The following is a 16,254-nucleotide window of genomic DNA, read 5'->3' as shown; positions in this document are numbered from 1 at the left end:
CTTTTTGTCTAATGAAGTGAATTAGATCCCTGACAAATCAAGGTACATCATCACATATAATGCTGCTAGAAGGTTTGTGTTGAATTTCCTCCATTTGTACACTATCTACCTGACAGTGAATTAGTGAAGGCCAAACTCTATAAATGGTTTCGTAACCTTGTCCAGCCTGGTGACCATCAACAACTTTTTGGCGGAGCTCTCCTTTGATCGAGGCATGGCACACTTCCACAAACCTGTATGGGGAAGACCAGACCTTGATAGTAAAGACCCAGCTTTACATTCTTTCAGTAAGGCAGGAACCGCTAAACTCACCCCTGCTGTCATCCCATTGATTGAAACACCTGACTCCAATTACATTTAGTGTTGGATCGCTTTTTTAATAAATAAATGAATTAATAAGCAAACATTTTTTGTATTATGGGTTTACCTGGGTCCTCTTTATCTAGTTTTAGGACTTGAATGAAGATCTGATCACATTTTAGGTAACATTTATGCAGAACTACAGACACTTTTAAAGGATTCACAAACTCTCTAGCAGCACAGAACATTTCCATAAATTAGTCCTGCTTATTGAATTGCAACATTGTTCTCAATCACCCAACAGCTAAAGATAATAATATGTTTAGCTATCTCAGTGTGAACGGTATAGAAAAGCTCTACAAATTGCCAAATTTTAATCATCGCAAAGGATGTATATTGTCATATTGGCCAACGCTATATCTATCTGTCCACCCATTTTCATCCACTTCCCTCCAGCTCCACCTGGGGGATCCTGAGGTCTACCAAGCCCAGCTGGCATAATATAAGTGTGTTCTGGGTCTGCCCCCGGGGTCTCCTCCCAGCCAGGCGTACCTGACGTAGCACCACAGGAAGGCATCCCAGAGGCATCCTAATTAGATGTCTGAACTAGCTCAACTGGCTCTTTTCAGGAGGAGCAGTAGAGCAGCAGGTCTACTCCGAGCTCCTCCCAAATATCCGCCTTCTCACACTATGACCCCAACCTGCACAGGCAGCTCATTTCAGCTCTTTGTATCCGTAAATTGAGAACTTCACCTTCAGGCCTACCTCCATTTTCAGCATGACATTTCAGTACCATGCCACTTGTCAATTTCACTCTATATTGTACCCTCATTCGGTAACAAGGCCCATAGATACTTAAATTCTTTCACTTGCGGCCGCAGCCCCAACTGCCAAAGGTGGATGCTGTCCAAGAGATGCGTCAGGCACGACAGGCTGACAACATTCAGGGCCTTCAGCATCTCAGAGTGAATCTCATCTCGAATCAGGATTTCAATGACTGCTACTGTCCTAGCCTCTTATCTTTGTATCTGCTTTGTAATTTATAGGTGCCTGAAGGAGCTGGTAGACTTGTTTCCATCACTCGGAAAATATTACTATTGTCACATCTTTGCCACATTTCGATTGTGCTATGACATTTAGTGTAAATCAAGTTTGATTTAGCAGTCTCAATTAAATTTAAAGGAATGTTTTGCAACAGGCCACAAAAGGTGTTTTGGATTTTGCACATTTTTTGCAGAATTCTGCATCATTGATTTTTTTCCCCCAAAAAAACTTTATTCCCCATCAATATGTAACATGGCTGGAGGGGGCTAAAGTTTCAGTTATATACTGCCTCATCAGTTAACATATACTCAGCTTCCACTTTGACACTGTTGATTAATGTGAAACTTTTCTCAGGTCGTCAGAATGACTGCTGGGTGCTGCTCGGGGATAACTAGACCTGCTCTTGATCACAACAAGTTATTATTGGTGTTTATTCATAAATCATTTGCTCTCTCTCTCTCCCCCTCTATGTCTTCCACCTCCCTTCACTTCTTCAATCTCTCAATTTTTGTCCCCCCTCACAACCCCTACTATCTCCACCTCTCTATATCACTGGATCAGGGATGGACCTGATCAGGCCTCGCCTCAAATTGGCCAGTTCAGCGGCAACTCTGTTCAGGAGGGCGTGTCCACCACTGCCAATCAAATCCTCATCAAATTCCACAGCGACTTCAGCACCAGCGGCTTCTTTGTGCTGCATTATTATGGTAACCTCCCCTTTTGACACCAGCTAAGTAAAAACCTTGTTCCGTGCTGCTGTAATGCCCCTTTCATTTGATCTTCAGTTTTCGACATTGTTGGGACCCGGCTGTAGTAATGAAGATCACAAAAGAACAAAGGGATATTTGCTCTGTGTTTCCATATTGGAACACCTTTAATTTTCCATTTTTTTATAAATCATTATTTGGCCTTTCTCATTTTGCTACATGGTATTGCTTCCAGTTCCGTGTAAGGATAAATGATGGATGCCTTCTTATGCCTATTTTTCGTCTACACTATTAAAGCACCCCTTTGAAAAGAAGCTGATTAATAATAAAAAGTCCCCCGTCTCAGCTAAATTAGTGATTGGTTTTTGATGATCATGAACAGTGATAGGTGGCAATTTATGGTCTAATCAAGTTTCAGTGTGATGGAAGAGTAAAGAATGTGCCGCATTTGAATAGAAAATGCATACACACACTCTCTCTCCCTCTTGCTTGAGTGCGCACATACACTGTTGCAGATTTCAGTATTTGTCCTCTTCCCAACAGCATACCAGCTGAGAACATGTCAGCCACCCCCTCCCGTCGCCAACGCCACTATCCTAACCGATGATGACGAGTTTGAAATAGGTTTGTCTAAATTATTTTGCATGTTTACTGGCCAGGGACAATGTGTAATAAAATACATTTTCACCAGACATAAGGTAATTTGCTTGGACAGCCCTGGACAGGAAAAAAATATGAATAGACATATCAAATGGATTTAGCCATTAATTAATTCATTCGTACTCCGAAACCATTGTTTGGATGTTTATATCTTTGCTGTTTGTCTTTATTTTATTACATTTTTTGTGAATGTATCAATCCATCTGTCCATTTCACAATTTGAAACAGCTTTGTCTGTAGTACATATTAATTTGAACATGTACTTTTTTCCATAATACTACTATTTGACAGATGTTTTTTGAAATCTTCACTATCTCATTCCATCTGCAATATACTCTTTGTCTCTTTTTCTTTGTTTCTCTTTGCTCTTCCTTATATTTCTTTCCTTCTTTTTGAGTTTTTTCATCTATTTGTGCTTTGTGCAATAAAATATTAGTTTGAGAGCAGGGCTAATTAGCTCTCCATATAAACTGTTTGTATTTTCAGTGTTCAGAAGCGAATCAGAAGTGGAAATCATGTGGCTAGTGGTGATGTGTCTTTGAAATTGAGTGTAATTTAGATTTTGTGTGTGTGTGCTTGTGTGCAAGTTTGTGGCTCTGTAATGTAATGAAGTGCCTTCAGTACTCCAGCTAGCTAAGGGGATGTCAATCTTCATTAGAAAATGTGTTGTTGATTACTGTTTCAAGTGCTGGTACTGAGGAGGCTTTTACTAACATAGCTCTTGGGGATGTGTGTGTGTGTGTGTGTGTGTGTGTGTGTGTGTGTTTGTTTGTGTGTGTGTGTGTGTTTGTGTGTGTGTGTGTGGGTGGGTGGATGGATGTGTTTTTCATGTCCATTCCTGGCCTGTGTGTGTCTGTATGATTGCGGGTGTAAATGACCTCACAGGGGACATTATTCGGTACTCATGCCTGCCAGGCTTCACCTTGGTGGGCAGTGAGATTCTGACCTGCCGACTTGGAGAGAGGCTACAGATGGATGGACCCCCACCAGTCTGTCAAGGTTGGTTTTATTCAATGTATGAGTTTGAGTCTATGGTTTCATGTTTTTGTGTGGTTTTATGAATGTTCTCGTTTTTGCCTGTGTAAGTATTCTCCTCAATGTGTGTTCAAATATTTGTGTGTGCACTGTGCACATTTATGTGTATGCGTATCCATGTTCAGTTATGTGTGCCTTTATGTGTGTGCTTCACGCCACTCTGCCAAGGTTGGTTGCAGTCAGCCGCACCCACTGTTGATGCATCATTTAACAGACTGCCAGCAGGGCCCCTTGTAGCAGGCTCCTGGTGGCAAATAGCATCTCTATTCTAATTTATCAAGACTCAGAGAGAAGGAATACTACTGACCCAAGATCATAGACCTGCGCTCCCCTAGAACCAACACTTGACTGTGAAGGATCAGTGTGAAACAGATTACAGATCAGCAGGTTTCATCAACAAATGTTTTTTTTACAATCTAACAAGGTAGATGGAGGCCAGTCATAGCTGTTTTTTTTTTCTTCACAGAAAGAGATTGGAGCTTATATTTTACCCCTTAATCCCTTCTCAAATGGCCCCATGGGTTTGATCGATGTTTGTACCCATGTTTTTTCAGAAGATGGATTTTCAAACAAGAAGCAAAGGAAAAGAAATGTCTGTGTTGTTTGCATCAGAGATTTTGTTTAGACAAAAAAACAAATGCCATCAGCCTGCCTGTCGTGCCAATACATCTCTGCCGCAGACAACAGAGCGCTCTGAAACCTTCTATTCCCTGTGGATAGGCATCTTTTGAAGTGCCCTGGAGTCCTTTGTCTACAAGTCTTGAGTTGATGAGCATTTCTGTCTTTTTATTTCTAGAAACTATGAGTAATCGCATTGGACGTGTGATCAAGGCATGACAGATCCTCGACAAACCCAGAGCCTGCATTCATAAAGCATCTTAGAATGGGACTAGTGATTTGGAACCTATTTGCTCATCCCTGGCTGTTATTATTTGATATCTTGGTTCTTCCCCTGTAGCGTGTTTGCGGCTGACATAGTTTTGCTATTACAAGTAAGAATTTGACTGATTTCATTTTAGTATATGGAAAGTGCCACAAGTAAAGCAACAAATAGTGATGGCAAAGCTTAAGTCGAGTGACCTGACCGGTGATCTAGGATCTGGAAGCTACTCATATTCTTATACTTTATTCATAAAGGCTACATGGAGCGCTGCTGGTGAATGGCTCTATTAGTTTATGCACAAGGGTCAAAGAGACCAAAAGGATGGCAATTTGATAAAATTTTCATTGATATAGGTGTGTGTGTGTGGGAGTCCTAAAAACAACAGGGCCTACCTTTACTTATGCTGCATTGGGCCTACCTAGCATTTTTCAAAATGAATAATTTATAAAAGCACAAGTGTTATGCAGAGTAAAGAAAGACAGGAAATAGGAGAGAATAGCTTCATTGCATACTGCATCATACATGTCTAGCATACAGATGTATAATCATATTAATGGAATTATAGTGACGTGCTTTCCAATACTTTATTTCATTGTTTGTTTGAAAGTGACCAAATTAGCAGATCAGCAACAATAGGAATAGTTTGAAATTGTATCCATTTCTTCTGTGCCAAGCGAGGGCAGTCATTCACTTGAGAGTACTGGAACATATTCCAGGCTCTCTTGTTATGTTGGTCTTGCCAGCTCACCTTCTCATGGGTTACTGACTACACAGACCTTTGCCAAGACCAACTAGCTCCTATTAGCTAAAACTCTCACACAGTACTTTTTCACAGGCCTTAATTTGAGTGACTAAATTAACCTGCCAAATTCAGATGGGCAAAGCATGTTGGGACTATTCTGGTAGAACACACTGTGGATTTCTTGAGCAAAGCAATCAACCATGTACCAGAATTTCAGATGTTCCAAACTATTTAGCCAGCACAGATTCTCACATATCATAGTAAACTGTGTTGTATACTGCCAAGAAAAGGGGTCCTCTTTGCTAAATGGATAACTAACAAAATGAAATATTATATATAAAAACATATGTGCCATATAAGAAAATACATAATGAGTCTAATAAAGAGGTTTCGTAAATCCATACCAAAAATGAGCAGATACTCAGGCAATACAGTGAAATGAGTACTGTATGTGATAGGCATAATATAAAGTGCACAACAAAATGTGTCAGATGATTAGGCGTCGTATATATCTTGATTGAACTGCTCCTTAAAACCTGCCTTGAGCATTAAATTGTCATGGTTAGGACTATTTTAGGATGTCTGGGTTAGTATTTCGTTGTTTGACATTTTCATGGATCACCTCATTATTGTAGTCAAGACTTCGTTACATTTCCTTGTGTTGGATATGTTATGTCCTTGTGCCACCTCTAGCAGGAAACTAATTGCTCTCCTTGGGACATGTAAAGTTGAACTTAATTTGAGTTGACCTGCTATTCACATCCAAGAGACTGCTACAGTAAGCTTGTAAAGGGGCCATTTCCTGTCGGCAGCTTGCCGATAGGGCAGGAAAAAGAGTTCTCCTGTGTTCCCCCGATTCCGCTTTTGTTTGCTGTCAACGCTTCTGTTAATTGTCATTTTCTGCTTATAAGATAACACTGAAGTGTCCTTGCATGGCAATGCAATTTTACCCTCAAATACCCCTGGTTTTTAAGATATTTCCCCAGGCTCTGCCTTTATGAAAGCCTATGAGGAAGGTTATGCAGTAGCTTTGATCAAGGATAGAGCCACAATTGAGTTGACTGCTGTTTTATGTGTGGTAAACCATCTGCCACATTGAGGTTGAGTCTAACCCATTAAATGTTCTCATATTGATCTTCACATTCACATTGATTTTCATGTGTCTGTCAGAAAATCTAATGAAAAACAATTTCTGCTCTTACTTCATCTTCACTATACATATGTGAGCTCTATTATACATCTCTATAGCCAAAAATATGTAATCGTCATTGTCATGATATTGTCATTCCATACGCACGGTGTGCTGAGTAAAAGAACAAACACGTGTTGGTTTGCACATGGAATTACCAAGACACGTCTCTGAGCATGATTTAACAAATGCCAAAGCCAGTGGTTTTTAAACAAATCATGATGGCTTGCATGTCATTGCAAATAGATGGATGTAGCCCACTGGCTAAGGATGGTTTGTTGATAAACTAATATCACTGATTCCCTTGAGATGAGGTGCTGATTCAGTCTACAAGCTAAAATGAAATTAGAAATACAAGACTATATTTGTCATGTTTACTGGATTTATCTGCCTTTAACTTTGACTATAATATTGCTAATCAATATATTATATTGTAAATATTATATGATACATATTACAGTATTATAGTATGGTAATAACTGTACTTTGGCTGCCTTTCATTTTTGTTATAATAAGGTACAGAGGTCTCCATTTGTACTATAGCCAAACCACCATACGAATCCATTGTAAGCTTCAGTCTGCTTTCAGGGTCACTTCCTATCCTCAGCATGGTCCTCCAAAAACCCATAATAAAAAGTGGCACTATTGAGGTGTCTGAAACAGTTTTAAGCCTCTCATGATTCATTTTTTAATCCCTGCACCTAAAGTTTGCGGCAAAGCTGTTTAAGCCATAACTTACTGCTTACTGGATAAAGTTGTGTTTGTTGCCTGGCAACGTTAGCTTATTAAAGTATTGGGGGCTCAATTATTTCAATAACAAACTCTAACCAGATAGATGGCTGTATGTACAGTGCATTAGATCTTGTCAAGTCAGTCAATTTCATGTACAAACGGGGCACAAATTAAAGGAAAAAAATGACTAAAAGTGTGGAAACATCAAATGCAGATGCTTCCATGCAACAGGGCTCACTGAATGGTTTAGAGAGTATGCAAATGATGTGAGTAAAATGCTACGGTCTTTACAGTCACCAGATCTCAACGCAGTTGAACACCTGTGGAAGAATGCTCTCCAGTTCTGGAGGCTCTTGGTGGCCTGACTACATACCAAGACACCTCATGTTGGTTTTTCCTTTCATTTGTCCCCCATCTGTATATCGTAAAGCCGTCCAATATGGTAAAGTGCTGCAGGGAAGGGGAATCTGTATCGGTGTATTCAGGTTTTTTGGGTTGGTAACCCCTGTGTAATAATAAGCGGGAAAACTGTGTAGAATTGAACATAGCAATTTTTAGTCACAATTACTTACAGTTCACACATTTCCTTTAAGCTGAATTTGTTATAGAAAGAAATATTGCTATTTCATATTAAATTGCTATGTTAATTTATTTTCTGAATAGATCCAGTTGAGATTTGTTGCCTCCCTAATGAGTACTGTACAGTGTTTCTATAAATATTGATTCAGCCGTGCACAAATCCTGTTATGCTTATTTGTTTATTTTTCTTTGATTCAAGTATTTTCCTTGTTGTTGAGATAATCTAATGAGACATTTTCTTGACCTTGGTGCCCACAGAGGGGCAGAGGTATATTGTGATTTAAGAAATGCATTGTTGTTTAAAGAATCACTGACTTTTTGGAGATCATATCTGCCTGTTATTTTTGAGCCAAAGGCTGTTCTAGTTGAAACTTCTGCAGTGACTCGCCAGCGGGAATATTCATACTGCTTTGTGTTACAACTCTTTCCTTCTGACTTTTATTCTTGATATATGTCCGATTGCTTCCAGTGACCTTTTTATCTGAAACAGTTGTTCGCATTAACCTTTTATATGCGTCATGTTTCTTCACTAGTGGCCCTGAAGAGAAACTTCTGTTACCAGCAGAAAAGGAAAAGAAAAAAACAGGACTGTCATTATTTCAGACATGCCAGCCTACAGGAAATGAAGGGAGTTCTCTGAGCAGCTACACATGAACTCACACACACAGCCACAATATTTTTTCATACAAAGTTGATATCAGGGGAGCCTGGTGACAGCGGCAGACTCACCAGCTCAGCCCTTAGGTGCAATATCACTCGGGGTGAAATGTAATTGTTTGAGGACTAATTATTTTTTCAATGTGATTTCTACTGTCACATTGGAGCATTCCTGTCTTCCATTCCCTCACCTCATCTTGCCTTTCCTCTCTCTTTTCTCTTTCTCTGTTGTTTCTCCTCTGTCTCTTTGTCTTTCTCTGACACTGCCTTGTCCTTATCCTGTCTCTCTTCTCCCAGTTCAATGTCCAGCCCATGAGGTGCGTTTTGACTCAACAGGGGTGATCTTGAGTCCAGGCTACCCTGACAACTACCCCAATCTCCAGATGTGCTCCTGGCTGATAAACGTGGAGAAGGGTTACAACATCACTCTGCACTTTGAAATCTTCCAGACAGAAAAGGAGTTTGACATCTTGGAAATATTTGATGGTGGGTTCTGCGGGAGTTTTGGTGTTTGTGTAAAAATTTAGTAAGCAAGATACAAAAAATGTTACTTAACTGAAATTATTGATGTGTTCGTCTAGTGAATTTTAGTGCTTCTCAGTAAAACATTCATACTTTCTTTTTCTTTTGTTTTGCACCACTATTTCAGCATTCATTCATGTTCTGAATGTGGCGTCTTGGAGCTGAAAGTCTGATTTTGGATTCCAGTCATGTGTTCAGTAAAATAAGTCTTACTGTATAGTTGAGGCCATGACTAGATGACATTTAGAAATGTAGCTGATATTTGGTCTGTTGTTGTTGATCTGTAATTAATGCTATTATAAAAGAAAATTTGAAGATGCATGTCCATGTCTGTCTACATTAATGCTAGTTTCTGACAAATATCCTTTTCTGGGAAACTGTGTGTTTGTCTATATCTGTGTTCAGGTCCCAATATCTACAGCCAGAGCCTGGCATCACTCAGCGGTGACATTGTAACACCCTTCAGCCTGACCACCACGGGCCATCAGCTCCTGCTGCGCTGGTCCTCTGACCACGGCACCAACAGACGCGGCTTCCACATCAGATACGTGGGTGAGTATCAAAGTATGTATCCAGCTTATAATCATATTCTCTTTTTTATAGTGCTATTTGAACATTGTCTCTAAACTACAGAAAAGTGATAAAAGTCATGGGTTTACTATTCAGGCATTTATATTTTAGGCACTGTGTAGAGACACTTCAATTGAACAAGTGATAACACATCATAGGGGTAAATACTCATTGAACCTACTCTGATGCAGCTACTGTATATTACTGTGGATTCAGTGTGACCCCATGATTTTTGTTACAGCGTGCTGGGATTGTTTCTGGGTATTATTTATTGAGTTTTTGATATCAGTTAATTTGCAAAAATACTTTGAATCTCCACAGAAATGATAATGGCTCATGATAGGAGATTTTTTCACACCAAAAACCATGGGTCACTGGAAGGCTTCCATGCTGTTTTGCACTCCTTAATTTAAAAAGGTTTTAAATTCTTAATTGGCTCTTTAATAAAGCAAGTGGTGCTAAGCAAGAACAGCATAGGGAATCTTCCTACATTTGAAATGCATCAATAATAATGAATAAAGCACAAAAGATATTCATTTTTCATGTTGTGTCTCTCCATTATATTTAATACACAAGAGTGTTACTGTGAAAGCAAGTCGGTGTGATGAATTTTGTAAAGAAAACTCATCCTTGACTTGATTGACTTGAACAGGAACTGACTTCAGCTCCAGTGTGTGTCTTTTGGTCTTAAATCCCTGCTATCTCCCAGTCACGCTGATTTGTAAGAATGTTTGACAGCGTTCGTGAAGCACATAGCCCTACCTTGGATTTTCTGTCCCATCGGCTCATATTCTGAAAATCAAATTTACCTTTTTTGTGTTCGATGGGCTGTAAGATGAGGGAAAGGAAGGCTATGGAACAAATAACTGGGGGATGCACCAGTATCGCATGTGTTAAAGCAAATTGAATATGTGTGTGCCCATGGGCCAGAAAGGAATAGTAATAATGTGATTTTGAGGGCTTCCTTTGCTGTGTGGCACGCAGCCCGAGTACTAAGTAGATGTGACACTCCTCCGGCATTTTTCCTCATTATCTTTCTGCATTTAAAATGGAGCCTTACTGTGACTAAAAATGTTCACCTGAGTCTTTCTCTAGAGGAGCTTTGTTAATGCCTCCCTTTCCTTTCTCTTTTCTCTGCTTTATTTCTTTTTTTTGCCTGTTAATATCTGCTGTTCTCTATTCCCTTTTCTGGATTTCATTCTTAACTTCACTCCTGTTTCTCTCTCCTCTCATTTGCATTGCCATTCATCTCTCCTCCTCTTCCCTGTTCCTTTATTCCTCCATATATTGTAGCAATGTACTGCAGTACCCCAGACTCCCCACAGCACGGCTTTGTAGTGAGCCAGACCGGGGGTCATCTTAACAGCATGGTGCGCTGGGCCTGCGACAGGGGGTACAAGCTGATCGGAAAGGGCACAGCTGTGTGCAAGAAGAACACCTATGGCTACCACGCCTGGGACGCGCCAGTTCCCGCCTGTCAAGGTGAGCACATTGGCCCTGGCAGTCTTTTATTTCTGACTTCAGCCTGCCTCTTTCCCTGTTCTTCTGGTCAGTGCCTCTGCACCCCTATGCTCAGCAGACAAACAGGCAGGCGCTTAAGGCACCCAAGTGTCTCAGCCCAAGCCCTTTTCCTGTGTTGTTAGCAGCTGAACTGAATCCAGCCTGATTGAGAACCAGCACTCTGTCAGGTGGAAAGGAAACAGAAATCAATCCTCCCTTCTTCTGTCAATTTCCACTTCTTCAAATTACTTTGGCTAACTCGCCATTAGCATGCAGTATCTGCTGCTGTTGGCCCTCTCTCAACTAATTGGGTTCTTTGATGCGCACATGTGAAATGTGCGCATTTACGTGTGCGCACGATTGCATGCACTAGCACAGACACACACACTGCAGCAAACAGCAACAGATGGTGTGCTCAATTGCATTTTATCATGATGCAGTGAAATCAAAATATGTATGTCATGTACTTTAAAATGATTTAAAAACACTTCACACCTGTGATTAATTCCGTCAGTTTGGTAATTGCTCACAGCTTTTCGAAAGCACATAAACTCAACCGTGGCTGCAAATGAACTAATATATTCATACAGATGCTGTCCATCTGCTATCCGCTAGATGGTGGAGATTACATTACAGTATGTTCACTCCTTCGTTCTTTCCAATCCATATTGTGTGATATGCTGAGAATGTAGAGTATATTAATCCATCAGTGTCGCTCATGCTGCTCAGAGAAAGAGCAATGGCCTAAAATAATGTTTCAGTCACCTTCTAAGCTTTGATGAGACACTCACTCTTCCAATGTTGAAACTGTCCATCTGCAGTGTAAAAAAGTGTGCTTTTGATTAGTATCTCTTAGATTGTGACTTAGCAGTACTCACAAATGAATGTTGATTGATTCTCTCTTGAGATATTGAGGGCCAATGTAATGGCTCCAGGCCATGTTGGCAGATTCCTGCCTTTGATGTTTCACAGTGTGCAGCTTCCATTGCTGCTCCATTTTATGATGTGTGTGTTTGCATAACTGTTCCCATTTAGTATGGGCCTGCAGATGTTGGTTTCCCCGCTCTATTCACTCCCTCCGACTTGGCTCTGATGATAAACACCTTGAAACCTTCTAGCTTGAGACTTCTGTCTGGTTTAAGCTCTGAGGCCATAGTAACCCAGATTCACTGAGTAGGGGGACAAGGACACAGCGCTTTGTGGAAGTTTTTGTACGTGTGAGTGCTTCATACATCTATATGTTTGGAAAAGTTACTGTTGAAGCTAGTTACATTAGTGGTTGTACTATAATCAGTTAGTCTTCATTAAAAGTAAGTCATTAGTGTGTTTTCAAATTACCCACTGACAAATGAAAGAAATATAATTAAATATGATCCCAGCTTTCTCTAGGTTTCATTGACTTGGTCGAATAGCTACTTGTAAAGCCAGTAGGGTAACTTTATTTACATGAAAACATTCTAAAACCTTGTAAGATTTATGGAGGACTTTCGTTTAACATAACATACCTTTCTGCAGTGTGTTAGACTGCTTCCACTCTGAGGTGGTGGGATACATTTTCCTCAAGGGGCCAGTCCTATATATAATGCTTTCATGGATTTCTCTAGCTAGTGCGATTGCATGAGCAGTTTAATAGATTCAGTGACCTATAATATATACAGTATAAGCAAATGTAAGTGTTGACATGACACAAGCATCCCCACATCATTATTATAAATGCATTAGGTGGGTGTAAATACTTTTGTTTTGCTAAAATGTAGACTGTGGTGGTAGGCGTACTGTTTTGCATTTTAGAAAATGTCGCATTTTTGCAGTGATCCTGTGACAGACTTTTAGACTTGGTATCGAGGGAAACGCACAGGTGCAACTCATTTTGTTAATGATGGCTCAGTTCCATTAAGTGCTCCAGTAAGCCAGTCCAGTCAGCTAGCATGCACAATACCAGGGCTCGGGCTCTGGCACTGGCTCAACTAAAGTGAATGCAGTGGTTGTTAATGTTATTAATTACACCTGTGCTTTACCTGCTGTGAGTGTTGAAGGCGTTCAAGGTCAATGTTGAGCAATTATTTCCTTTTGGGTTTTTACTTACTAAAATTATAACCATTTGAAAGGTAAATAATAATCATCTTGTGTAAATTGAATACTTGACATCACTTGTGTATCATAAAGGGAAAACGCTTCCAACACTGGTGGTAGTACATACATGTGTATTTAGCACTTACTCACGAAAATGTGACTGTAAGTGAATATATGCCTGCTTGCCATGCCTGTGTTTACCAGGCGTTTCTCAACAAGTCTCTCTAGTATGTGTCTTGCACTGCACATAATTGTATGCCGACAATTGTCCTCTTACCGCCTGCAGCTGTGTCATGCGGTGTGCCCAGTGCGCCAGTGAACGGAGGTGTGCTCGCTGCTGATTACTCCGTCGGCACACGGGTGACCTACTTCTGCAACGGCGGCTACCGGCTCTCCTCCAAAGAGCTGACGACCACAGTCTGCCAGCCAGACGGCACCTGGAGCAACCACAACAAGATACCTCGATGCATCGGTGAGTAGAGGATGCTGGGGGAGGAGGCAAGGGGATGTAGAGGAGGGAGAGAGATTTAGAGAGACGGGGTAACTGCAAGAACCCATAGCAGTATTGAGCAGGAAGGAAGGAAGGAGAAGCTAAGAGAGGAGGCATAGGAGAGAGTGATGGAGAAGACATTGATTTTGAATTTGATTCTGAATTTTGAAAGCTGTATTGGAGACGGAAAAAGAGTTTGAAACATCTTCTGGAGAACTTGTGGAATATCAAACAGTTTAAAAACACTTAAAACACTGTACTGTAATGGAAGGTGTCATGAAATATGGACTGCTGTCCCCACAGAACCATGAGTTGAGGTTTCGTTACAAAAACACTACCTTGTTGGGTAGTGACGATAAGGGAGAGGGAGAATAATGGTTGAGAGGAAATCTGTAGCTGGTGCTCGGGTGAGAGTTTTACACGCCAGTGCAACTCCTCCAAGTTTGAAAGTCAGTGTAACGAGTGATTGACAACATTGTTTACCAGTGAGACCAATGTTTATTCCCTGCTGTATATGTGTTTCACAGCAAAATAGGAAACAGAGTTTGTTTTGAAGCTAATTTGGTTTTAGTGAATGCCAATTCATTGTGGAAGAACATTTGTATACAGTAACTGCAGAAAAATTACTATTTACATTTTACACGGATTGTTTTATTCTACTGATTAAAATTTTCCCTTGCAACTATTTGTAATTTCCTCTACACTGGTGGGTTGTTACATATGTTTACGGGTTTTGACTTAGCAGTGTGTGTACAAGGGATAAGAGAAGAAATTGAAACAGAAGTCAAATCCATTTGAATAATCCAAAACTAACAATGAATCCCCTCTCTTTTTTCGTTTTGGCACAGTCATTACGTGTCCTAGTCTCAGCTCCTTCTCTCTGGACCACGGGAAATGGAGGATTGTCAACGGTTCGCACTATGAGTATGGAACAAAAATAATCTTCACCTGCAACCCTGGATACTACCGTGTTGGTCCCGCCCACATCCAGTGCTTATCCAATGGGGTGTGGAGCTGGAGAAATGAGAGGCCTCGATGTAGAAGTGAGTGACTTCTGCTGCAGCCGCACATAAAATCAACACTTGTAGATCACATAAATTCACAAATGCAGATTTCTTGAAAATTTAACTTGACCAAAAGTTAAAATGTTCCAAGAAATTAAATCTCCTTTATCTCCACTTTGTTACAGCATTATAATGAAAAATAAAGAATCAGTGGATGCACGCATGAAGCATGTAGCCTATCCCACAAACACGCTGTATTTGTGTTTCATTAGCATTAATGAATACCTTATTCATGGCTCACTTAATCAGCAACTCAATGATTCACTTTTGTACTCTTCACCTATTTCCGTCTCTGCCTAGGTTAGATATTGTTTATTGAAGGAACTGGAAATAAAAGCTTTTCTATGCTGTCATGGGGATTACTTTTAAGAAGCAAAAGAGCTGAATAGCCTGTGTAATGGCAGAAGGAGATGCCAGCCAACATGATGAAAGATGTTGGGACAAAGGCAAACACCATCATTATCCTCCCCATGAAATAGTACAGGTCACTCCTTTATCACATTAAGGTCGGTAAGATGGGTGTAAATGACTGTGCTCTCCCATTGACTCTGAAGATGTAAGCCAACTTCTGTCTCCTCTTTCTTTCTCTCTCTCTTGTTCTCCCTCATTCACTCTACTGGTGTCTTGTTCTTTCATTCTCTGCCTCCTCCATCTCCTTCCTTTTCTTTTTCTTTTCACTTTCCTCTTCATCTTATTGCAGTCATTTCCTGTAGCGATCTGCCAACTCCTCCTAATGGGAAGAAAATTGGGACCCAAACTACCTTTGGAGCATCAGCCATTTTCAGCTGTAACATTGGCTATGTTTTAACTGGATCTACAGTTAGAGAGTGTCTCCTGTCCGGCCTTTGGAGTGAGACGGAGACTCACTGCCTGGGTAAGCAGGGTCTAAATGTTCTCTTTAACTTTATAAAGGACGGCCTTAACCAGGGTCAAACACTGCTGGCGATCTGTTCGGACAGATTATGAGCTTTTTTGGTCGGGCCAACATGCCCAGAATAGAACCAGATGGGGAGTCATGGAGAGGTGGCTATAATTGGCTGTATGTTACTACTACTGTAAGCATTTAGAAAGATGTACAATTTGTGGTCGTCTTGCTGCCCATTTATATTTTCCTTTGGCTTAGCACACATCAGAATGTTTCTGACATTGTAGAGATAATAAGGTAAGAATTTCTGTGCAAATGTGCGATCACTTTTGGCAACTACCTTTAGTTGATTGGAGCATGATGCTGTACAGTAAAGCCTCCGAGTCAGTGTGATACGGTGTTTCTAAAATGTTAAATGTGAGAGAGCCACAGCTGGCCTGAAACTATGAGATACTTGCCAAGCTGTACCAGCAAAATTTGAGCTGTTGTTAAGATATATAAACACGAAAATATGCTACAGCTTAGCTTACACACAGCTCATCACAGCTCTGTACTGTGGAACAAAAAGGGGGATCTGTAATTACTTGAGCCGCATTTAAACCCACACAGCAGCAGAATGTGACGGTTTCCCTGGCAGATGCA

The 16,254-nt window shown here is 40.5% G+C and overlaps 1 protein-coding gene across 1 annotated transcript in view; it reads left to right on the top strand.

Moving 5' to 3' along the window:
- The window catches only part of LOC139289917 (CUB and sushi domain-containing protein 3-like), a 201,014-nt gene that overhangs the window by 137,812 nt on the left and 46,948 nt on the right, over nucleotides 1-16,254 (top strand). The window contains exons 45-53 of the mRNA XM_070911585.1: nucleotides 1,906-2,051; nucleotides 2,595-2,675; nucleotides 3,597-3,710; nucleotides 8,826-9,014; nucleotides 9,456-9,602; nucleotides 10,914-11,102; nucleotides 13,480-13,665; nucleotides 14,532-14,726; nucleotides 15,448-15,621. Of these exons, the coding sequence (XP_070767686.1) occupies nucleotides 1,906-2,051; nucleotides 2,595-2,675; nucleotides 3,597-3,710; nucleotides 8,826-9,014; nucleotides 9,456-9,602; nucleotides 10,914-11,102; nucleotides 13,480-13,665; nucleotides 14,532-14,726; nucleotides 15,448-15,621 (1,421 nt within the window). The remainder of the gene's footprint in view (nucleotides 1-1,905; nucleotides 2,052-2,594; nucleotides 2,676-3,596; nucleotides 3,711-8,825; nucleotides 9,015-9,455; nucleotides 9,603-10,913; nucleotides 11,103-13,479; nucleotides 13,666-14,531; nucleotides 14,727-15,447; nucleotides 15,622-16,254) is intronic.

Source organism: Enoplosus armatus, chromosome 9, assembly GCF_043641665.1.
Source record: "Enoplosus armatus isolate fEnoArm2 chromosome 9, fEnoArm2.hap1, whole genome shotgun sequence".
NCBI classification, from domain to species: domain Eukaryota; kingdom Metazoa; phylum Chordata; class Actinopteri; order Centrarchiformes; family Enoplosidae; genus Enoplosus; species Enoplosus armatus.
This window is presented reverse-complemented; position numbering and strand designations above follow the sequence as displayed.